The following is a 26,540-nucleotide window of genomic DNA, read 5'->3' as shown; positions in this document are numbered from 1 at the left end:
ACAAAATATTGAAAGACTAACCCATTAGTCCAATCGGCTATAGTAACCTTTTATAAAACGGGTGAACATAACATTGTTACAGCCGTGACTCCCGACCGTGTTTTATTGGCACGAGCATGGGTTATTGGAAAATAATACATGGTTTTCAACCAATCAAAACTGTCGTTGCATAGCAAACATGGTAGAATTTGTAATAACACCGCTGATCCTTGTCATATCAGAGTTTGTGATAACATCGCTGATCCAAGTCATATCAGAGTTTGTGATTAAATCACTGATCCGTGTCATATCAGAGTTTGTGATTACACCACTGATCCGTGTCATATTATACTTAGTAATAACACCGCTAATCCTTGTCATATCAGAGTTTGTGATAACATCGCTGATCCAAGTCATATCCGAGTTTGTGATTAAACCACTGATCCGTGTCATATCAGAGTTTGTGATAACACCACTGATCCGTGTCATATACGATTTTGTGATTACACCGCTGATCCAAGTCGTACAAGATTTCGTTATTACACAACTGATCCATGTCATATCAGACTTTGTGATAACATCACTATTTCCAAGTCATATCATAATTTGTGATAATACAGGAGATCCAGGTTATAACAGAGTCGATGCTGTGGCTTCTGAACTGTGTCATATCAGAGTTTGTGGTGAGGCCTCAGATCTGACCCAAGCAGAGCTTGTGATAGCACCACTGCATGATCGGTGTTGTATCACTGAGGAGTAAAAGAAAACAGTTTTGGAAAAAGTGATGAAATTAATCAATGCAAAATTTAAAGCAATCATAAAGTAGTAACCAAATGATTTATCAATACCCATAGCTTAAGCTACAAGAATACATTTAATGTGTTATGCATAACTTCCTTTTACAATCCTAATTACTTGATAATACATTGTGTTATACCAATATTGGCATGAAATAACAAACTCTGAAATCAATTACCTTAGGTAACATTCGAAGGGGCTTCAGTTTCGTCAAAGCTTTATCAATAACACCAGCTGCATCAACATCGATTATGTTGACAATCTTTCGAAGCTTAGTATATTCTCCATACTTAATCCATCCCTTACTCCTCAAACAATCACACAGTTTTGATACACTATTGTCTTCAACTCCATCCAAAACGTCATCTCCCAAATACGGCTTCAAAAGTGTTAAAAACTTGTCCCATCGTGTTTTCAATCCAGGATAGATCCAGTTAGACAGTTTTACCACCATTTCAGCATGAATTTCCTTTACCTTTGTCATGTCTCTGAATTTCTCCATGTCAGAAATCTAAGGAGTAAGCAAATATGAAATACAAAAACAAGAAAAAAATAATAACCAGTGACAAATAGTTTAAAAAGCCACTATATCTAGAGGTCCAAAAATGTGCCCTTGATTTTTTTTTTTTTTTTTTTTATTAAATTTATTTTATTTTACTGATTATTAAATATCGGATATTCGAAGCTTACCACAGCCTTTGTAAGCACACATTTCTGACGATTATTTTAAAAGTAAACATGTCATTTTAGCTTGTTTTATTGCATGTATTACAGGATTTGCAAAAACTTCTCTTCTCATGTGCCACTACCAAATGTCCCTATTACAAATTCGGCTGTAGTCCTTAATACTATAATATAAGTAGATTCTATAATATATATATACGTTTAAATTAGTCAATTATATGTATATACACTATGTACAAAATGCAACAGTTTACATCCAAAATGTAGTGGCTGGCCTTGTGGCCAACGGCCGCCTTGAGTGCCAAACCCAAGACACCCTTACTCGTATGCATATACAAGATCCATATATGTTTTATAACATGTACATGTGGCACAATTTATAAGACAATTTACCTAATGTCTCAAAACAACTTTACCCCATCCATTATTAGGTTACTATTTCTGAAGTACACATGCGTTAAATAATCTTGTCAACATCGCCTACCTTGCCATTATATACCTAGACCAATAAAGAGTGTGACAAATTGTGGCGTGTATCGTGAATTCCGATAATAGATAAAATTAATTTTGAAATATACATTCATTATAACTACCACATCATACTACAATAAGTACAATAATGTAAAAGTAGAGAGTATAGGTCGCTCATACTAGTTTAGACTACCTGGAATTTCCCTTTAGACTAGTGGTAGGATCACTGCCTTGAGAGCGAACGGTCGCTAGTTCGAACCCAAGCATTGACAGGGTATTTTTCGATACTCCTTCCAATTACAGATTACAGATTACAAGTGGAAGATACTCAAGACTGGGAGGCTTCCTTGGAGCTAAAGACCTGGGGTTGTAGTTGTCTTTGGGGGACGATTACTTTGTGATGGAGAGTAGTGTAACAATGGAGAGTTTATGTCACATGAATTAGCTCAGACTTCCCTTTAGTCTAGCGGTACGATATTTGACTTGAGAGCGAGACGTCCTTCTTATTATTGCTCCTCCTTATTAAAATACATTAAATCCTATTCCTAACATTGAAGACTTTGGGAGAATATTTGGGAGAGCTATCTAACGGTTAATAACTTTTTGTTTCCTTGATCAAGGACCCGGAAAAAAATGGGGCACAAATGTCAATCAAATTTGGTCTCTGCCTTTAATTAAAGTCTTTAAGCCTTGATATCAAGCTTGAAAAACATCTGTTAATAAATGTAACAGTTATATTTACTTCACGGAAATGGCAGAAAACAATGTTTTAGTAAATGAAAGGGCCATAACACTGTCAAAGAAAGTCTGGCAACAATAGCAATTTAACTTGGCCGAGTCCTTAAGGCTAGCTTCAAAAATAACATTTGTTGCAGTTATTGCTTTGAAATGAAGCATGACAGATTGACAGCCAGACATATGACCATATGGACGGACAGACAAACCAAAAACAAAATCCTTTGTTTTGATGCAATCGAGGGATAATAATTACTGCATATCATGAAATATGCATAATCATATGAAAGATAAAAGACACTTCGTCTTACCTTATTAACCTCACCAAACCATATCTGCCAATGATCTTGTGTAAGCATGAACTCATTTCCCTCTCTATCAAAACTCCTATATTCATAATTTTCCATAAAAATCTTTGCGTTTGGTTTCCTATCTTCATTTTCACCATCAGAAATCCAGAAGTCACAATGTAGATAGTGCCTGAACATTTGATGTTCCTGGTTTGTCTTTGAAAGAACAAGATTGACAATGCTTTCAATTTCAGAACGTAGAGCTTCCCCTACACCCTGTGTCACAGGTTTCTTGTGATCATTAAACATCGTGAGTTTGAGCATCTGCCCTTTACAATGGAGGACAAAATTCCAAAAGTCGTCAACATTTCTGCAGACAAAACCTCTTCTTGGGCGCAGATAGCCTTCCTCACTCGTCTTATGGTAAGTACATTCGCTGAATTTATGCATGCACATTGCAATGATTTTATCCCAGATGGTTTGTGGAACAAACTGATTTAAGAATATCAGACATAATGTTTGTGTAAGTTCAACACTAGCATTGTTCAATATTCCTTGTACACTTTCTCGTGAAGCCTCACCCAGTAAACAGGGGACAATGTGCATGTCAGGCTCTAGGTGCTGCTTTTGGCTGTCTTGGGCATTCCTTGGCTTTGTAATCAGTCCTAGACTTTCCATTACAGATAACAATACGTGGCAATCCTCTTTTGAAATATTGCCCCAGCACAGTTTAAGAACTTCATTGGTCAGCTTTGCAGAACCTTTATACCGTTTTGAGGTTTGTCTGTCTTTGTAGCTTTTCAGATTTACAAATTTGTTATCTGTGATAATGTCTCCAAATGCTCTGACAATCCAGTTGATATCCAATATTACTTTCATTTGCTGCATTTCCCGCTCAGTTAATATTTCTGAGTCTGTTTTTCCAACAATATCAAAGCAGAAAATGCTTGCAGCATTATGCAAATATCTGAAATCAAAACAGAAACAAATGCTGCATAAATATTACAGAAGGAAAAACAACTGAAAAGTTGCCATTAATGTATTCCTAAAAAAAACACATGTTATTAATTAGATATTAATAATTCACAATTTTGATTGACATTTGACCTTTGGCAATGGAATAAGCCTTCTGCCAAACTTCATTGAAATTGGTTCAGCGCAAATACTGAAATAAACAAAGGAATATATATTGCAAAAATCTTTCAGGAAAACACCCAGCATACCATGATTATAAAGTCTACAAAGTTTCAAAGAAATTGGTGAGAAAATGTAGGAGGAGATCTGCAGACAAAAAAAATGAACACTGAAATATACAAACGGACAATAACAGCTGCAAAAACAAGATCATATAATGTCTCTCAAGTTTCAAAGACATCATTCAAAAAATGAAGGAGCCCACCAAGTTTCAAAGAAATAAGTTGAAAAATGTAGGAGATCTCTGGACAAAAAAAATGAATACTCCAGGGATAAACAAAGGAGAATAACTTATAAAATTACGCCGGAATCTCTGAATGATGTCTCTGGTTTTGAGGAGATGTAACTGGGACGGAAATGAAACAAATTAAATCTAATTTCTTTCTGTTAATCAAACTTGTATGCAGGCGGATATGTAAGATGTATATTTTTCTCCCTTCCCACATGATGGGTCCCTTCGGGCAGGTGTATGTCTTTACAAATAAAATATATTGATGCTTACCGAAGAAATGGGACTAGTTCACTCTCTTTAAGAGGTACCAAAAGATCTTCATTTATCTTGAGTATCTGTTGAGTGGTTAGGAATTTAATTCCTTTTTCTTTTTCCATCATAATTTTTCTTTCAAGAGCAAGCCAGGATCCAGCAATTTTTTCATGCCAACATGACTGCAGATGGACACATTTCTCTATTTGACACCATATATCGAGGTAAATCTCTTCAGTGTTCTTGTCAGTTTTGTCCATATGCATAATGAAGAAGTACTCCTGGACATTATGTTCCAGTATATCTTTAATTTCCGGCTTCTTATCTAGTTTTTCACTAATTTCCTCAAAAACCTGGTCTTCATTCTGAAATCAAAATGTTCCAATACTAATGTCATTTTTACCCATAAAATCTCCCTGAAAAGTGATAAGAATTGAAATATATCTGATCTGTTATAAAATTCATTTCAATTTTCACTATAAACTAATTTGTAGATCAATTGGAGAAGCAATTTATCAAAATATAAGGTTTTAAACCCAAAATATAGCAAAATATCAAAATTCCTGTACAGGTTACTTGTAATCTAGGGTGTGTTGAGATTTTTATAATAAAATGCAACAATATTTCTGGTTTGGTTGAAATATTAATATTTATGCTTTTTAAGAAAGTCCAGATACCAGGTACCCAGTATCTTTAATTTCCAGAATAGTTTGACCACAAACTATGCATGACATTCTGTCAATGAAGACGTGTTCAGACTGTGTTCTGTTGGGCTAACAGAAATGGAAATACCTGTATAAATCTCCTCTGTTATATTGGATCCTTTGTTTTATTGAAACACCTTTACTTAATAATGTCCTAATAAAATGTTCATAATTAAAAAGATATTAAATATGATCTTGGGGATTGATCCAGTAACCTTTGACATTTGGCAAGTGTACTCCTTGATTAAATTCCAACCAACTTTGATTCATAATATCATAACAAAATGTTCATCAGTGAAAACATGAAAAAAATGTAACCTTGGCCTCTGACCTAGTCATCTTGACATCTATACCATGACCTTTACATTTAGTCAGTTAACTCCTTGTTCGATTCTGTACAACTTTGCTTCATTATGTCATCCCAAAATGTTCATCAGTGAAAATATACAAAATTTGACCTTGACCTTTGACCCAATGACCTTGTTTTAGTCGGTTGTTCCTTTATCTAATTTTGAAAAGTTTAGCTAAAAACTTCTATAACAAAATGTTCCTTATTGAAAGGATATAATAGGTACAATTATGATCTTGACTTTTGATCCAGTGTCGTTGATGTTTGACTCAAAGGGGAAACTACCTCAAAATCTAAGATGGACGCCTGTTGGCCATTTTTTCAGGATCAGACTCAAAATCAAATGAGCAAAACAAGGGGCCTGGGGGAATATACTTCTCAAGAAAAAGCTATAACAAACTTCAACTTTCAAAACCAAAGATCAAATGACCTGCTGGCCATTTTATTTTCTAAATCTGACTCAACTTGGGACCAAGGGGAACATGGTAATATAAAAAAATTGAAAACAAGAGTCCCATTGGGGTTAACGGTCATCTGACTCCAAAGACCAGTGTACCATTGTAGTATACATACTCAGTAGCCAGCATAGTGGTAATATTGGCATGGTGGCCATCTTGGATTTCAGACATCGGGAAAAAATAACAACACTTGTTCAGGACCTTATCAGGATCAGGATGTTTGAACTGGTAGATATAGAGAAAAAAAATTAAATGTGAAAAGTTTATGATGTATGTCGTATGACTACAGATGAATCAATGTCTATATGGGTCATCCTCAACTCCTGTCAATATATACTTCTCAAGAAACAGTGACAACAAGGATTGTTTACCAACAGACGGATGACAAACCACAGATGCAGGGCGAGATGACCATCTTATGATAGTGGGCTAGTTTAACACAGTTGATCCACATGCTATACTCACCATTTCAACTTCATCCATATGTGAGCCAACCAAGATAATTGGTGGTATACCTTTCTCTTTGTCAGATTCAGTTTTTGCATATGTTGCAACTGATTTAAGCCAATCTACTATTTCATCTGTAACAATAATTTAATACAGTCATTTTACAGTAACTAGATGATATAACAAAATTACAGCACCACCAATTTGATGAATGATAGCCATTGATAGGAGATGGACATTATGGCAATGTAGGTTGTTTATGTAACAGGATCAATGTAAACTATGTCATGTAATCAGTAGTGTTGATTGTTATGAATGCATCATGAAACTTGAGTCTAACATTTCAAAGATTATACAATTTTATTTCTCAGAATCTCAGTACCTAAATATAAATAAAATGTATACCAAAAATTACACTAATCAAATGGTAAAACCAACTTTAATAGGTACAAGATTTACTGACCATTAAACTCATGTTTGACCCCCAAGTTTGTTTGGCTTAGCACAATGGGCTTTGTTCAAAGTAGAGCTAAACCCAGAGGGATCTTGCACCCGCCATCAAATTATTGTATTGTGGATATGTCATATTATAATTCCTCGTCTTTCTCAAAAGTTGCTGCTCGTAACCTCAAAAATGCATACCCATACTACGGTTTTGTGTTCAAAAATTCTTTAGAGAATTCGAAAGAAAGACAGAAACAAACACATACACACATACATATATACTGCAGCCATAAACAAGAGATCCCAGAGGGATCTTAGCGCCCACCATTGAATGATCTTCATAGGTTCCATGTCAGACTGATCTTTTCTCTACTTTTCCCTTCATTTTACTAATCTGTGCAAATTGAGACATCCCTCCAGTACTTTTCAAACAAGGGAATCCTAGCTATATAAGACATTTGAGATTTAACGATAATGGCTGTTTGTTTGCCAGGTTGTTTTCAGGACAGACTGGTCCAAAATGCAATACAAGGGACCAAGGGGAACCTACTTATGAAATTTGAGAAAGATCCATTCAGTACTTTGAGAAATAGAGATAACAAACTTCATTTGTCAAAATCCAAGATGGCGGTCTGTCGGCCATATTGTTTTTCAATTGATCTCAAAATACAATAAGCATAACGAGGCATCAAGGGGAACCTCCATATGAAATTTGAGAAACATCTCTTTAGTACTTTCTCAGAAATAGCGATAACAAACTTCAATTGTCAAAATCCAAGATGGCTGCCTGTCGGCCATGTTATTTTCAGATTGGTCTCAAAATGCAATATGCATAACTAGGCACCAAGGGAAACTTACATATGAAATTTGAGAAAGATCCCTTAAATACTTTCTCAGAAATAGTGATAACAAACTTCAATTGTCAAAATCCAAGATGGCTGCCTGTTGGCCATGTTGTTTTCGGATTGGTCTCAAAACGCAATATGCATAACTAGGCACCAAGGGAAATTTACAGATGAAATTTGAGAAAGATCCCTTCAGTACTTTCTCAGAAATAGCGATAACAAATTCTGAAATTGTCAAAATCCAAAATGGCTGCCTGTCAGCCATGTTGTTTTCTGATTGGTCTCAAATCGCAATATGCATAACTATGCACCAAGGGGAACCTACATATGGAATTTGAGAAAGATCCCTTCGTTACTTTCTCAGAAAGAGTGATAACAATCTTCAATTGTCAAAATCCAAGATGGCTGCCTGTTGGCCATGTTGTTTTCAGATTGGTCTCAAAACACAATTTGCATAACTAGGCACCAAGGGGAACATACATATGAAATTTGAGAAAGATCCCTTAAATACTTTCTGAGAAATAGCGATAACAAAATTGTTTACGGACGGACGGACGGACGGAAGGACGACGGACCACGGACGCAGGGCGATTTGAACAGCCCACCATCTGATGATGGTGGGCTAAAAATATCAAATATCATCTAACCGTTTTATCTGGGAACATTCCAACATGGAATTTCTGTAGTAAAGTTCGGATTTCTTAGTATTTCCCAGAAAATATTTCAAATTGGTAGTGTCTTTAACAAATGCAGATCTATGTGTGTATCAATACAGTATTGGTCAGGTCGAGATGATATAATGCAATTCATGCTCTCCATTTATTCTAAATCACATTTTAATTTATTTATTTCAAACAAACATTTAATTCTTGCAAAATGATTAAATTATTTGATGATCAATACATGCATCTAGTGCATATCAATTGGGCGATGCACCCGTGTCTAGGCAAATATCAACTCTGCCTTGTTCTCATCTGTAAGAAGATACATATATGTGGATTACACAATAGCTGCACTGTCAACTTAAGCTCATAGCTACTAGAAACTAGTCTTAGCGTGTAAAATGTCATATTACCGGGGTAAAGCACAAGCTGTTTGCTCAGCCTTCAAGAAAATATTTGCAAAGTGAAAAATGCTTTTTCTGAACTTGAAGAAGTTATTATGTTTGCCTACAAAATCAATGATTGCTAAATTATTCCAAAATACTTAAACACTGGTTAAGTATCAATTGTTCGGTTAGTTGTTTATATATCTTTATCCACATGTATTGGGAGAAATTTTGAAACTAATATTGATTTATATTTATTATAATAAGAAAATGGAACTTTTAAAATTAAAATAGTCCATGTAATATTCAGATGTATAATTGCTCACCAACAATTTTATCTTGCTTATCTGTGTCCTGCCACAAGGAAACATCGAAAACCAGCAGGTATATACTATTTGCAGACATAATACAATGATGCCAGTGGTAAAACTCTTTTTCTCCTCCAAAGTCAAATAAGGTTACATAAGCAGTAGATGAGTCATCAATACCACCATCCTCAGTATAGATATCCTCTAGGTCTTTTCTTTGGTTTTCTGTCAAGAGATACATATCCCGGTCATATAAAATAGCATGGGGTTTTGTCATATGATGTGTAGGCCGTTCTCCTCCTGTGCCTTCTTCTATGCAGTCATGATCTTTATGATGTCCACTGTTATCTGTAAAAAGCACATTCAAATACTGAAATACACAAAAAAAAAAAAAAAAAAAAAAAATTCTGTGAGGCCCACATGGCCTGTATTACTCATATGGATATTTCAGAAATAAATGGAAAAACACACTTATTTTAGTTATATTACAAATATTTTTTCCCTTTTTGGGATCTGCCTCCCAGTATACCATGTATTTCTGACAACTATTTCCTTTAACTAAATTCAGCGTCGGGTTCCAAAGACAAGAGGCCCATGGGGCCTGCATTGCTCACCTGGTTGGATTAGGCCAAATGTCAAAATAATGTTCATATTCAATTCGTTTTATTTGTAAATCTCTAACAATGCTATATATGGTTATAGTGTGGTAATCCAAACTGCTTTAAAGATTAATGAAGTCCAGACTCTCTAAGGTCTGAAAGACTTCAAGAATTGCTTTTAGAACATGCATTCATAACTTTATGACTAGTAGCGATTCAAAGGAATTACCTCTATTTCCCCTATTGGGCCCCATCCCTTTGGCCCCTTTGTGGTCAGAGTCACCATTTATGCAAAATCTGTTCCCCTTCCCCCAAGGATGTTTCTGACCAAATTGGGTTCAAATCTCTTCATAACTTTATGACAAGTAGCGATTTAAAGGAATTACCTCTATTTCCCCTATTGGGCCCCGCCCTTTTGGCCCTCGGGGGTCAGAGTCACAATTCATGCAAAATCTGTTCCCCTTCCCCCAAGGATCTTTTTGACCAAATTGGGTTCAAATCCATTCATAACTTTATGACTAGTAGCGATTCAAAGGAATTACCTCTATTTCCCCTATTGGGCCCCACCCTTTTGGTCCCTCGGGGGTCAGAGTCACAATTCATGCAAAATCTGTTCCCCTTCCCCCAAGAATCTTTTTGACCAAATTGGGTTCAAATCTATTCATAGCTTTATGACTAGTAGCGATTAAAAGGAAATACCTCTATTTCCCCTATTGGGCCCCGCACCTTTGGCCCCTTTAGGGTCAGAGTCACCATTTATGCAAAATCTGTTCTTCTTCCCCCAAGGATGTTTCTGACCAAATTGGGTTCAAATCCATTCATAACTTTATGACTAGTAGTGATTTAAAGAAATTACCTCTATTTCACTTATTGGGCCCCGCCCCTTTGGCCCCTTTTGGGTCAGAGTCACCATTTATGCAAAATCTGTTCCCCTTCCCCCAAGGATGTTTCTGAGCAAATTGGGTTCAAATCCCTTTATAACTTAATAACTAGTAGCGATTTAAAGGAATTACCTTTATTTCCCCTATTGGGCCCCGCCCTTTTGGCCCCTCGGGGGTCAGAGTCACCATTTATGCAAAATCTGTTTCCCTTCCCCCAAGGATGTTTCTGACAAAATTGTGTTCAAATCCATTCATGACTTTATGACTAGTAGCGATTCAAAGGAATTACCTCTATTTCCCCTATTGGGCCCCACCCCTTTGGCCCCTCGGGGGTCAGAGTCACCATTTATGCAAAATCTGTTCCCCTTCTGCCAAGGATGTTTCTGGCCAAATTTGGTCAAAATCCAATAAGAACTTTTTGACTAGTAGCGATTTGAAGCAAATGTTGACGGACGACGGACGCTGCGCCATGACATAAGCTCACCGGACCTTCGGTCCAGGTGAGTTAAAAATTGACAACATTGACTAGGTCAGCAAGGGCCTCGAGTTCATTGTGCGGCCAATTATCCACAAAAAGAGGCCCTATCCACAAACAGAGGCGCATGGGTCTGTATCGCTCTCCTGCATCTAGAGCAATTGCAGATACTAAGCTGAATATCACTTCATTCAGATATCAGAGTAGGCTAAGTTTATTCATGTAAATAATTTGTTTAGTTTTTTATTCCAGCATTTAACACATTTGACCCCTGTAACCTTGAATGCAGGTCATTCATTTCAACAAACTAAGTAGCCTTTCATCCAAGCATGCTACAGGTGCAGTTTTTTTCAGACCAATATTTCCATGGGGGCCATTCCGGACTTATTTGTGCAAACTGCCATCTCTTACTGATAATTCTAGTTAAAACCTAATAATTTCCAATGAAAATTTGACAAAAAATGTGATTTCCCCCTAATATACTTTAGTAAGTATAATTTACCCCTACTGGGGAAATGCAAGACCCCAGGGACATAAATTTTACAATTATGCACCTCAAAACCCTTCCATATATGAAGAGTATTTAATTCTACCATTACTGGGTCTTGAGAAGTCAATTTGACAGACAACTTTTGGCCCCATCCCTCAGGGCCCAGGCAGACTGGGACAATGTAATTGACATTTTTTATTGATCTTGTGCCATAGAAGCTTTCTGCAAAATTTCATTAAAATCGAATATATCGTTTTGAAGGAGATATAAAACAAAATGTTGCAATAGGTCATTCAGACCCTTCAGGATGTATTCCTAGGCAAAAGGGGTGACGGAAACTCATCCTGGGAATGCCAAGGGTCAGTATAATCCCATTTATTTCATTCAAAATTTACCATATAGATCTGTGTTCGACTCAGCCATTGTCCGAGGCTCCCCTTCATCTGCATTACTTTTTTGTAGTCTCCTCATATGTTTTCTGCATAACTCTGCCTCCTTTCCCTTCTCTATCTCTTCTCTTTCTTTTGCACTCTTTCCAAGTTTGTATCTTATTCGTTTGGTTAGTAGTTCAGCAACATAAGTCGGTTCTGGGCCTCCAGGTTTGATATGTTTCCTTAATAATTGCTGCATCAAGCATGTTTTCCCAGCTCGAGGGTTACCAATGAAAGTCAACTTGATATTTTGTGTTTCCATTTTCTCTTGCATACTGCGCTTATATTTCGTTATTTTGTCCTGTTCATCTGGAATCAACATATAAAAGCAAATAATAATACAACAATCATAAATACACAAAAGAATATCCCAGAGGAATCTTTGCACCCACCATTGAATGATTTTTAGTGGGTCAATATGCAAGACAGATATTTTCTCATCTTTCTTATTTTTCCTCTATAAATTATTTGAAAACAAGGGGGAACCTGCAGACAAATTTCACCTTCAATACAAAAGGCCTAATGGACCAGTATTGCTCACCTGCTTCTACTGCCACCATGAAACTGATCTAGGTCATATAAATTATTTCTGTTGCCATTCCATCATACTACTCATCCAATATCAGGTATCTGTGTCTCTTGCTCATCAAGAAATCATTATTTTAATATGTTAACATATCTGACCCCTGTGACCTTGAATGTTGGTCAAGGTCATTCATTGGAACAAACTCAGTAGCACTTCGCCCCAGCATGCTAGAGGCCTAATAACAAGACTATGGGTCTCTTGTTTATTTTGAAGATATTGTTTAAAATTTTTAGCCTATTTAACACCTATGACCTTGAATCAAATAACTTTTGTAATACATTTCAGTAAATTTGACTCCTGTGACCAAGAATGTAGGTCAAGGTTATTCATTTTAACAAACTTATTAGCCCTTTATACCCAGCATGCTGAAAGTCTAAAATACAGTCCCTGGGCTCTTTGGTTATTGAGAAGTTGTTTCAAGATTTAAGCATTTCTGATTTCTGTGACCTTGAATGTGGATCAAGGTCATCATTTGAACAGACTGAGGAGTCATTCACCCCAGCATGCTACAGGCCTAATGGGAGGTCTCTATGACTTTTGTTTATTAAGAATTTGTAAGTCTCTTAGACCCCATCTGAACAAACTTGGTAGCACGTCACCAAAGCACACTACTTGTCCAATATCAGGTTTCTGGGCCTCTTGGTTAGTATGAAGGAAGTAAACATTTTACATGTTTCATCTAATTCAAGGGCTTTGAAAAGATCAAATTTGTCCTCGACATTAGCAATTAAATTGCCTTGAACTTTGTATAGTGGTATTGTTGGCCAGGACAGCAATTTTGGAACGACCTGAAAAATAACAACACTTGGTCAGGACCATCTAAAGATCATTGTAACCAAGTTTGAGGTGAATTCCACTCGTAGAACTTGAGAAGAGGTTTAAAATAGGTGCTGATCAGTAAAACCATGCTCAATGGCACCTGAGTACTAGTGGAACTGGAGAAGAAGTTTAAAATATGTTTTTTTAAGATGGCTTCCATGGCGGCAATCTTGAATTTTGGACCAACCCGAAAAATAACAACACTTGATCAGGATCATTTCTAGTGAGTAAGAGCTGAATCCCACTTTTGGAACTTGAAAAGAAGTTTGAAATAGGTGTTGTTCAGGAAAACCATGATTGTGCAATCATGTTACAAAACGGCCCCTGTGGCTGCCAAATTTGTCAAAGTTTTTATCAGGCTGAAAAATAACAACACTTCGTTGGCTCTCCTTCCTTAACATCCTCACCAATTTTCAGCTCAATGATACCAGTGGAACATGTCGTTTCACCCTTAGTTAATAATAGTACAATTATGTCAAAAATGGAAATTTAAGCAAAATAATATTTTGCGATATGAACAAGAGGCCCAGAGGGCCTGTATCTCTCACCTGGTTTATTTGAACAAAATAATATTTATGTTCAATATGCTAATAGCTTTATTTGTTGATGTAGGATCATGTTGTGGGGATAGTATTGCAACAGCAATACAAAGTCCCCTGCCTGATCTAGGATTGCACCTATGTTAAATTTCCCATTTTGTTAAAACTACATGTTATACTGATCATGTACACAAGGTTTCGTTAAAATTGGAGTAGTACTTTAGGAGGAGTTGTCCGGATAATCCTTAACCAATGATAAGCCGGCGGCCATTTTGGAATGGATTTTTGAACAAAAATAGGGGATGCACAACAAAATGTTATATTGATCATGTATACCAAGTTTAGTCAAAATCGGAGTAGTACTTTAGAAGGAGTGGTCCGGACAATTGTAGCGTGACAAACAGACAGACGACAGGGGCGGACAGATGGACAAACGGACTGAGGGTAAACCTAAAGCCCCCCCCCGACCCGTTTTTCAAACAGCAGGGGACTATAGAAATACATGATGTCAAGATTCATCATGATTGTATTTAAAGAAACTACCAGTCCCTTGAGGTGGAGAAAGAACCCTGGGTCTATTTTACATCGGGATTGTGTTCATCTCTTGATGCCCAGCAAGGTGATATACGATTATTGGGTGGGTTTTGAATGGTTTCAAAGATAAAACAAAAGAAATAAGTCTTTAAGAGTGAAGAAAGACCCCCCAAACCCCAGGGGGGGGGGGGGGGGGGGGGGGGGGGATGGGGGGGATCCTCAATACATATGTGTTTAAATAATTTGTAGCCCAACCTCCCGGGGATGTTACCACCGAAATATCAATGTCATACACTGCTTATATAATTAGTCCCAAAGAAGAAGTTCAACGTAAATCATCAACAAAATGGACCCCCTTTTGGCCCCGCCCCTTAGGCCCCAAAGGGGTCAGCCCCACCATTTGTACAATACTGAATCCTTACCCCATGTAACCACAAAATAAAACAAGAGATCCCAGAAGGATCTTGGAACCCACCTTTGAATGAGCTTTATAGGTTTCATGTCAGATTGATCTTCTCTCTATTTTCCCTTCCTCATAGTAATCTGTGTAAATTGAGAAACATCTCTCCAGTCCTTTTCAAACAAGGCCTGAAGGAGAACCTATATATGAAATTAGAGATTTAGCGATAATGCCTGTCTGTCAGCCATGTTGTTTTCAGATTGGTCCCAAAATGCACGAGGGACCAAGGGAAACCTACATATCAAATTTTAGAAAGATCCCTTCAGTACTTTCTGAGAAATAGCGATAACAATCTTCAATGGTCAAAATCCAAGATGGCTGCCTGCCGGCCATGTTGTTTTCAAATTGGTCCCAAAATGGAATATGCATAACTAGGGACCTATGGGAATAAACACATGAAATTTGAGAAAGATCCCTTCAGTACTTACTCAGAAATAGCGATAACAAACTTCAATTGTCAAAATCCAAGATGGCTGCCTGTTGTTGACGGAGGGACGGAGGGACGGAGGGATGGACGACGGACGCTACCGTATGGTCCTTTGGACCAGGTGAGCTAACAAATCAGCCCCTGGGGGTCAGTCAGGGCCAACATGTGCATGCCATCAAACTGTCATCCCATGTTGACAATTTTTATCAAATTAGAATGAATAACAACAAAAGTAAAACAAATAAAAGTCAAAAATGTGATCCCCCTATATAAACTATAGTAAAGTTTACCCCCTCCCCTGGGTCATGAAATTTACAATTTTGGTAAAGCACTTTAAGACCCTTCTATCTATGAAGAGTGTTTGATTCCACCATATCTGAGAGTAGAGAAGAAGATTTTTGAAGTTTTAGTCAATTTGACCCTTTTTAGCCACACCCCTCAGGCCCCTGGGGGTCGGGGGACCATATAATTTACATTTTTGGTTGACTTTTAGCCGTAGAAGCTTCCTGCCAAATTTTATTGAATTTGGTTTAGGGGTTTTGGAGAAGAAGTTGATAATGTAAATTGTTTACGGATGCACAACAGACGACGCACGACGACCGACAAAAGGGATCACAGTAGGTCACTTGAGACTTTGTCTTAGATGACCTAAAAACTTGTACAGGACCATTTCATGGTTATTACAGCCAAGTTTGAGTTGGTTTCTACCTGTGGAACTTGAGAAGAAGTTTGAAATAGCTAGGTGTTGTTCAGAAATTGATGATTGCGCAATCATGTTAAACAAGAGGCCCATGGGGCCTCAGCCTCAGTATCGCTCACCTGGTTGGATTTGACCAAATGTCAAAATAATGTACATGTTCAATTTGTCAATACATATACAAAAATATACTCTCTGAAAGACCATATGGATTATTTTTACACCATAATGGTGTTTAAAGAAACTAAGTCCCTTAGGGTGGGGAAAACCTTTTGGCCTATTTTTACATAAGAATTGTGTTTATCCCTTAATGCCCAGCGATACTATACATAGTAACCATTTATGCAAAATCTGTTCCCCCATCACCACGGATGTTTCTGACCAAATTGGGTTCAAATCCATTTAAAACTCAAATCTCTATTTCCCCTATTTGGCCCCTCCCTTCAGGCCTCTTGTGGGTCAGAGTCAATGTTTATATAAACTCTTTCCCCCCTTCCCCTAAGGATATTCCAGACCAAATTTGGTTCAAATCGATCCATTCATATCTTTATGAAAAATAACGATTTAAAGGATAAACCACTATTTCCCTAATTGGCCCAGCCCCTCAGGCCCCTCAATATTTATACAAACTCTTTCCCCCCCCTTTCTCTCTGGATGTTCCTGACCAAATTTAGTTAAAATCCATTCCTAACTTAAAAATTGATATCGTTTTAAAGGATTAACCCCTATTTTCCCTGTCAGACCCTACTCCCCCGTCCCCTGGGGATTCAGAGTAAATAATTATACCAACTCTGTTCACCTTCTCCAATGAATATTCCTGACCATATTTGGTTTAAATCCATTTAAAGCTTTAAGACTAGTAGCAATTAAAAGACTAATCTCTATTTCCCCTACTTGGCCCCGCCCCTTAGGCCCCTAGGGGTACAAAGTAAAAATTCATATAAACTCTGTTCTCCCTCCCCTCAAGGATGTTCCTGACCAAATTTGGTGAAAAGCTATTCAACACTTTAGGACTAGTGGCGATTTAAAGGAGTAACCCTATTTCCCCTATTTGGCCCCGCCCCTCAGGCCCTGGGGGTTCAGAGTAAAAATTTATACAAACTCTGTTCCCTTTCCGCCAAGGATGTTCCTGACCAAATTTGGTTCAAATTCATTCATAACTTTATGAGTAGTAGCGATTTAAAGGAAATACCTCTATTTCCCCTATTGGGCCCCGCCCCTTTGGCCACTTGGGGGTCAGAATCACCATTTATGCAAAATCTGTTCCCCTTCCCCAAGGATGTCTCTGACCAAATTGGGTTCAAATCCATTCATAACTTTATGACTAGTATAGCGATTTAAAGGAATTACCTCTATTTCCCCTATTGGGCCCCGCCCCTTTGGCCCCTCGCGGTGTCAGAGCCACCATTAATGCAAAATCTGTTCCCATTTCCACAATGATGTTTCTGACCAAATTGGGTTCAAATCCATTCATAACTTTATGACTAGTAGCGATTTAAAGGTTCCCCTATTGGGCCCCGCCCCTCTGGCCCCTCAGGGACCAGAGTCACCATTTATCCAAAATCTGTTCCCCTTCTGCCAATGATGATTCTAGCCAAATTTAGTCAAAATCCAATAAGAACTTTTTTACTAGTAGCAATTTGAAGCAAATGTTGACGGACGATGGACGGACGGACGGACGACGGACGCTGCGCCATGACATAAGCTCACCATACCTTCGGTCCAGGTGAGCTAAAAATCAAACATTTGAAAAACCAACACCGACGCCGGAGTGACGACATAAGCTCTCACTCTTCTTTGAAGAAACGAACTAAAAGTCGAAGTTTTTACTGTCATAGTTTGAGACGTTAAAACAGTTTCAAGACAGATAATATTTTTACTATGACAAAGTTTAGAGGATTTTTTAGTGTCTTATCACAGACATGTACATAAATTAACCGACCGTAGGATCCTTCTCCTTATATTTTTTTCTATGCATATTATTCCTGGTTTTGTTTTTCCTGAAAAGTTTGACATTTTATATTCCTTAATGATTACTTGAAAAAGGGACATATAAGATATGTATGTCCCTGCTTGATAATACCGCTGATAAAAATAGCGTTTGATACCTCCTGAAATTGGCTACAGACAATTATACAACTATCAAATTATTAGGAACATGTGTGAATTTGCTTGTGTACTCATCACCGTTTGTCAACATGTCACCCGATCAAAGCCAGGTAATTAGTTGTGAATTTTATCACAGGTAAGTTGCAAGGTTCCTTTGAACTGCAGCTAGAGAACTTTAGATCACAGTCCTACCTGTACCGGCATTGAAGATACATGTATAAGCTGTAGGTAAAACCTTCCATGCCCGGAGGGGGTTGGGGTTTTGGGTGTTAATATGGTGGAGTGTAGGACAACAGCCCCCCCCCCCCCCCCCCGGACATTAGCCCCTAGGACAAAAGCCCCTCCGGACGAAAGCCCCCCCCCCCCCCCCCCCCCCCCCCCGGACATTAGCCCCCCTGGACAAAAGCCCCTTCGTTATAAATTTGGCTGGTATACTTTATATAAATATCTGTACTTTTGAAAAACAGAAACTATATATATATATATATTGTTGTTTTTATCTCTGAAATTTGGAGAATGATTGTGTGGAAAATGAAGGTCCTTGGTTGAATGTCAGTGTAGCATATGTCTATGGTTAAACATCATAATAGATTTTTTCAAACTTTATATTATTAAGTAAGCTAAATATTTCAGGAAAGTACTCCATGATGAACATATTGTTACTGATTACACATCATTTTTGATTTCCTAATATACTGCAAATATTGCTAATCAAAGAAATGTCTACAAAAGCAATAAACATTAAATTTTGATCCCTATTTGCAGTGTCTCAAATTATAATATAATAAGTACCTAACCAAACATGTTGCTCTGTGTTGTAATAAGTTTAATTTTAGGAATAATTAAAATTAAAGAAACAATGAAGCCATTAATGATATATTTCTTTCCAGGAAAATACAATATCAATGAAAAACCTACCAAACACCTGTGTAACAGCTTATTGTTTATGTAACAGCTCAAGTAGTTGTTGTTGGAACCGGTTGTTTACATTGCAGAAGCCACTGGTGACTGAAGTCACTTAAACATATATGTAGCACTTGATTGAACTTAATGTTATATTGCTAAAAATATATATTGATTTTTTTTTTTTAGATCAATATATATATAAAAAAAATTATGTAGGGGCTTTTGTCCACTTTTTGATTAGTGTGAAGGGGCTTTTGTCCTAGGGGCTAATGTCCGGGGGGGCTTTTGTCCGTACCTCAATATGGTGACATCTAGCTGGAGATGGTCAATTAACGTACATACCGGGTGGCACAGGACAACAAGCAGACGCATTTTTCACATTCACAATGAATCAATTTTATGGTAAATTAATAAGCATTGTGTTAAAAGTGTCCATTTTTTTATATATAAAATGGTGTATTTGTAATAATCAGTTTGAAATTAAGAGCATCCTTGTATGAAATCTCAAGGAAAATAGATAATTTAACAGATAAAACTTTGAATTCACTTCCCTAGAAAAAAACAAACTTTACACCGATTTGTTAAATTATACCAAACCAGAAATCAAACGTGTGACTTGCGTTTAATGTCGGCCTATTTCACCACAAAATAGGCTTTAAATCCTAGTGTGTTTCGAAACGCTACGAGGCGATGCAGCTAATATGGCGGCGAATTCGGTGTCAGAACGAGGCACTCCGATACTTTCGGGCATGGGTGATATTTGGTAAGATATATAGACTGTTACCAGTCTCCCTGATATAGAAGTCTCTGCTTCAGCCAACTCAACCAGAACAGCTATTTTCGTGTGGCCTATTTTCGGAAATGACGAACCAATCGGAAGTAATCTACATTCATTTTAAATATCGAATGTAAAATCAATCAGGGAATTCACTTATTGATTTCCAATTGGAAAAGCCGAGTCTAAAATCAGTTCTGACGGCCATTTTTATCAACCAAAGAGCTCGAGGTAACTTTCAAATGCCGCAGTAACTAGAGTGTTTACGAGTAACTTCCCCTGGCACAAACCAGGAAGCAAGCGTAATAATTTGCAAAGAAAATAGTTTGGAATACTCATGGATAAAATAGGTCATTATTGTACGATTTAAGCTGTTTTTATGATTTATTTAAATTAAACAAATGTCTTCAAACATATAAAAGCTTGACATATATTACTTTTCACAGATTGTCTAGTGTGTTGTTAGCGTTTTTTGGGGAAAATATTTCCTTCCCATTCTGAACTTCTTGTTGAAATATGAGATTACCACGAGAGTTCCGAAATAGTTATAGCGAAATTTGGTGATGACCGCTTAAGGTTGCTGTTTCACAGCACCTAAAACTGATGTAGAGTTCTTGGATTACACACTGATCCACTGACAAAGTGATAACAAATCACGGCATCTCCTTCAGCATTTCTGACGTTTCGCTATATGTACAGTGCATGACCAGAATTTCTATATCAGGGCCCATCCTGAACACATTATCAATTAATACAATCTATATTACTGCTGAAAATCAGTCTCGATATTAAGCCAAGTGATAATAACATATAACTTACCTTTCAACTCCTCGACAATGGCCTCCTGTTGTTTCCTTTTTACCTCTGTACCAGGTTCCATAGTCATGGTCAGCAGGTTGTCAACTGCCGTCACGTAGGTGTCTCCTGTCAGAGAGCCTTGTTCTATCTCGGAGATACACTGACGGATGATGCCCCATGCACGATGGAAGTCTGCATCAGACAGTGATGCTCTCGACAGGTGTCCATGTGTCTCATTGCGTTGGATTCTCAATCGGTCAATATTAGCTGCCAGTGACCGGTCTGTATTGTCTGGTGACCTGCCCCAACCATTTGTATGAGGTGGAATGTTGATACCCTGGAGGTTACGAATTAGTTTATACAGGAGGCTAAAATCTAAATCCTCCAGGGTACCAGTAAACACTCCACCTGGTGGGTACAGAATCTGTCGTTGGCGAGACTCAAGATTTCTGCTGAGGTGAACCCTTTGACTTAGTAGAATGTAAGCGAGTCCAGGCGGTGGTATGTTTACCCTCAGCACATCTCTTAGCACATCACTGCAGACATCCATAACTAGTTTGGACATTCTGGTGAAATTGATGGTTTCATGGCTTAAGAAATACTTGCTCGCCATCTTGGAAACTATGGCAGGCTAGAAGAAGACGTGATCATAACAAACCTGGAATATAGAGGGAATATATTACCGATCATGATGTAAACAGTGGCTTTTCATTGGCCAATATAAATAATAAACAATATACAATCATTAAGCAACATCAGACACATATTAATCATTTCTTATTAAGAAGTCAGGAGATCAATTGTTTGATGTCAGATGTTAATGACTCTGACAACCATAATCAACAAACATACTAACTGAGTATTGCTAAAGTAGTACATGTCCCCTAACAGCCACCGCTTGCTTTTGATCCTATTTACAAGTGTCTGAAATTTGATCCAAATCCCTCAAGGAACTATTAAAATAGGAACGGTGATATAGTTCTTCACCTATGGCCAACCATGAAACTATAACTTGTCAAAGATAACATGATCCTTTATAACAACTATGTGAAGACTCACGTTGGATCAAAATTCCAAAAGGACTGAAGCTACTAAGAGTACTGACAAACTTTGTTGTTACGTATATATATGGATGTTGAGGAAAACTACGGAGTTCTCCCAGTTCTTCTAGTCGGGGACTAATACCAGATGAACATCGTAATAACACAATCTAGAGATTCCAGAGGAATTTCGGTAAGCACAATCAAATGCTTTTTATTGGATCTTAAACTTTAGATGTTATCAATCTTTAATTGACCTCTATGTACCCTTCACATCTTCCCTCTTTCCTTTTAATCCGTTAACCAGGAGAACAAACTATATGAAATGTAAAACAAGAGACCTAGAGGGTTGTTGGTGTCCACCATAGAATGATCTTCATTGATTCTATGGAAGACTGATATTTTCTTCAGTTTTCTTCTTTAATTCTTCTTTACCTCTTAATAATCTGATAACAAGGACAACTATTGCATGAAATCAAAGAAACATCGAAGAACTTTCGGAGAAATAACGATATATTTTAATATAAGCCACTAAGAGGTTCTGTGCATGAGGGATCGAAATAAAAGGGAAAAGCAAGTAGTGTATAAAATGGCTGGAAATAAGACATTTTTTAAAAGTACATTCTAGATCATTTTAAGGAATTTTATTTACTTTAAAAAGGCTGTGGGTGAATTAAGGTTCTGCTGAACGGTAAAGAATTACTTTAAAACCTCACTTGAATTGGCATAGTATAAATAAGTTTAATTGTCAGATCAATTAATCTGTGATATCTGTCATGTTTCTTAATAAACCACATCGTGATTTTCGTGAAGTATATAAGATTCCTGTGAATTACTTTCCCGGTATATTTTGGTTCCTAAAAGTTTTAATCAATAAACTGGTTTTTTTTTTATATATATATATATATTAATTGATCTGTAACATGATTGAATATTTGAAAATTTGACAATTTTCGTTAGAAGAAACTTGGTCTTAAAATTTATTGTTTCTGATGAATTGGCCTACTCTACCTTGTCAATTCCAATGACTTGTTGAATCGCACGTTCATGTCATATACGTTTTTACAGGAATTTCATTATCAACCAATCTAAACCATGCATTTACCTCTCTTGCTATCGGAATCTATTATGGAAACAAGCTGACATTAGGTTCCCTCATAAGCAATCTGAACAGCATGGCCATTTTTGCAGGCCCATTTCTTGAAAATGACGTCAGAACCAATCAGATCAGAAGTATTCTACTTTGGATCGGAGAATTCACTTGCCAATTGTCAATTGGGAAATTCGAGACTAAAAACAGTAATGGACGGGTGAGGGCCATGTTATATATAATTATCAACCCAAGAGCTTGAGATGACTTTCTAATGTGTCATCAACTAGAGTATGTACGAGTTACCTCCCCTTGCAGGTAGCAAGCGTAATGAGCTGATGTCTTCAAACATATAAAAGAGTGAATCACATTACTAAATAACAAATTCTTTGTGGAAATATTCCTCTAATACTTTTCAAGAAATCGCTTTAACAAACTTACAAATGATGAAACTCTAAGATAGCCACCTATCAGCCATTTTAATTTGCTTTCCTAATCAAAAAGTTACGCAGCTAGGGACCAGGGGGAAGCCATAACCAGTAGTTTAAGAAAGTAGTTCTTTTCACGAAATAGCGATAACAAACTTGAATTGTCTAAATCCAAGATGACTTCATATCAGCCATCTTTTTTGGGGTTTAGATTATTGTTAAGGTTTAGTTTGTTTTTGTTTAACGGCCTGCAGTCTACGTGCCAGGTTTTGGAGGTGGAGGGAAACAGGAGTACCCGGAGAAAAACTACCGACCTACGGTCAGTACCTGGCAACTGCCCCACATCATTATCAAAATTTTACTGTGACAAGGAATGCTGCGTGTACTTCTGTAAATTTATGGACAGATGTAGCCACCAAATGCAGTGGAAGAGGATACCACCAGAACTTTTGATATCTGCTAGGACTACTACTAACACAATCCGTTCAAAACAAATGAAATTTGGAAAAACCAAGACCTTGTTATTTTAAGTGCCAAACACTTAATGTGACTATTAATATATCTTAACTCAAAAATCTATAATCATATAACATGTACATTTTGTCCATATTATAAGTATTAATGTTCTTTTGCTTCGTATGTTTTTGACGAACAGACGGACTGAGCATCACAGCATTAGCTCGCTTGCCTTTCTGGCAGGTGAGCTAAAAATAATATGCATGTAAGCAAATTCCACTGTATGAAATCAAATACTATAAGAGAACCCAAGGGTTGTTTAATATCATAAATATAATAGACTCTATAATGAATAGATTTAGTTTGAAGATATACCAAAGGTCACTAGGTCACATCGTCAATCAATGTCGATCAATATCGTGCACATGTTACAAATATGCATAACTGATATCAGTCATAAGTTATACCGAATGTCATCATACGGGTCACCAAAGGTCAAAGGTAATAAATATCGATCAATATCATATTAATTTCATATGCATATCATATTACAGTTTGATTATATACCAAAGGTCATTATATGGGTCACCAAAGGTCACAGGTCAAATTCTTTATTAATGTGGACCAATGTTGTAAACATTCATATTGATATCTTATAACAGTGACAAATTATACAAAAGGTCATTATCTGGGTCATCAAAGTTGAAAGGTTAAATTGGTTATCATGATCAATGTCAATCAATATGGTGTACATGTCATATGAACATCTAATAACAGTGATGAGTTATAATTATAGCAAAGGTCAAAAGTAAAATTATTAATCAATGTCAATCAATATCATATACATTTCATATGCATACCATATTACAGCTTAAATACCAAAGGTCATTATATGGGTCACCAAAGGTCACAGGTCAAATTATTTACATTTCATATGCATATCTTATAACAGTGATAAGTTATACAAAAGGTCATTATCTGGGTCGTCGATTAAAAGTTAAATACTTTTATGTGGTTCACTATTCAACGGGGTCCATTTTCAACAGGTATTTTACCACGACCGAAAGTGTCACAATTTGGGTCCTCGCACCTGCTGAAATCCGGAACCATGAGGTGATGACGTCACAGCGTGTTCGAATAAGAGCACGTGAGCGATCAATTGTAAAATCGATTATAATATTGAACTTATGATGCCTCCTTGTTAGAAAGATGCCTCCTTGTTAGAAAGGTTAAAAGAAAAACTGAAAGTTAAACTTTCAGAATGCATTCAACGAAAACATGTGAAAATTGTCACAATTTAGGTACCCTGACCTTAAAGAATTAAGTATTGAACTGTTACCAAATGGTAGTAAACAGTCGATATGAATACAATTTGGGTGACAGATAAATAGAATGTCGCCCGTTAGTGTATACTACCATTATTTGGTAACAGTTCAATGCTCATATTTACAGTCATAATTTTTTTATTTTCTGTAGCGTTTAAATTTTCCCCTATCACTGACGTCATCAGGTTCAAATACCGGAACAGCCGAAACTTCCAGAAGGATTAATAATTTAATATAGCCCCTCATGTCATTATAATAGCAATCACATACAATGGTTTTGCACTAATTTGGCTTTATTTTTTATTTAATATACGTTTGTAGATATCGTCAAATTATTCACAATTGCATAATTTCTGATTGTTTAAAATCGAAGCCGTTTTTGGGCGCAATGCCATACGGTTAACATTTAGAAGTGATGCGGCTTTGAACGGGTATGTCCCGTGGTAGGCCTAATGACTCATCGGAAATACCCTAGTGTCTACTTTCGCTTCTGATTTTACAAACTACACTGATTTTTCATTGTTCTAATGTACTAGAATTTACAATAGCATGAATATACTGCCAAGGATTCGCGCCAATGCATAAGTAAACAAAGCTCTAGATCTAGATACATAAAATCATGAACTTATAAAACTGCAAATCATGAACCTTTCCTGTTGCTACGGGTGTGTGTCTGTCTTGGCTAATATTTGTCGCCAAAATTACAACAGACCCATACAAGTATATGTAAGGTACTTTTACAAAAAATATAATTGACGTAATTTCATGATTACCTGTTGAGTCTGGATTATACACGAGAACTTTCGTGGTTTCTTTCATTTTGGCATTTTCTCCAGACCCCGAGTTTGACTAGATCGAGGAAGTAAATATTCGCCCGAACGAGGCTATTTAGCGCATGGTCAAACTGATATATACTCTAGTGACGTCATCTTCAGTAATTACCCAAGGTCGATTCACACGGGTGTACAATTCCACTAGAGTCTAGACCAAAGCCCGGGGCTAGTGTGACGTTTACAGGGTCCGTATCAGTCACTACTGATGATCCATATTGTCTAACATATAATTAGTTTTACTCGAGTCCTCAGTGCAAAAATATACAGAAATATACAGCTGACCTGGCTGTGTTTATGTAATATACATCAAGTACCAACTAGCTATACAGTTGAAATATAACACAATGATTGCTCAGTTCCTCTGAGTAATCCTACAGTAGAAATACAAATATACCTAAACAGAGAGCTATTTATATTAACAGAACGGAATAATATACTACATGAAATAATGAGTGCTCCCTGACCAAAATGAATCTTCCCTATCTGGGGTTTATTCCGGGCAATATCACATTATACAACTATGATTACTTTATATATGAGGGTAAGAGAGTTTCAACACTCATTGACCGAGTGAGCACTCACTTTGACTGAGTGCTCACTTTTA

At 36.9% G+C, this 26,540-nt stretch overlaps 1 protein-coding gene across 1 annotated transcript; it reads right to left on the bottom strand.

Annotated features, from left to right (window-relative positions):
• LOC117327136 lies at positions 1-26,000 on the bottom strand. The gene is made up of 9 exons (XM_033883982.1): positions 25,877-26,000; positions 20,786-21,422; positions 12,079-12,423; positions 9,257-9,586; positions 6,612-6,727; positions 4,654-5,000; positions 2,979-3,924; positions 956-1,288; positions 1-728 (listed from the first exon to the last, which is right to left on the bottom strand). The coding sequence occupies exons 2-9, from the start codon at positions 21,375-21,377 to the stop codon at positions 726-728; spliced, it is 3,012 nt and encodes a 1,003-aa protein (XP_033739873.1). The 5' UTR covers positions 21,378-21,422; positions 25,877-26,000; the 3' UTR covers positions 1-725.
• Between the last annotated feature and the right edge of the window lie 540 nt (positions 26,001-26,540).

This window comes from Pecten maximus, chromosome 5, assembly GCF_902652985.1.
Source record: "Pecten maximus chromosome 5, xPecMax1.1, whole genome shotgun sequence".
In the NCBI taxonomy this organism is placed as follows: domain Eukaryota; kingdom Metazoa; phylum Mollusca; class Bivalvia; order Pectinida; family Pectinidae; genus Pecten; species Pecten maximus.
The sequence above is the reverse complement of the archived record's forward strand: the minus strand, read 5'-3'. Positions and strand labels throughout refer to the sequence as shown.

Excerpts from the sequence above, each read along its gene's own strand:
- LOC117327136 (XM_033883982.1), bottom strand. The coding sequence starts at position 21,377 with ATGGCGAGCAAGTATTTCTTAAGCCATGAAACCATCAATTTCACCAGA. Across the intron at positions 9,587-12,078 it reads GTCGAACACAGATCTATATG|ATAACAGTGGACATCATAAA; the intron begins GTAAATTTTGAA and ends TGCTTTTTACAG. Across the intron at positions 6,728-9,256 it reads TAAGCAAGATAAAATTGTTG|ATGAAATAGTAGATTGGCTT; the intron begins GTGAGCAATTAT and ends TTATTGTTACAG.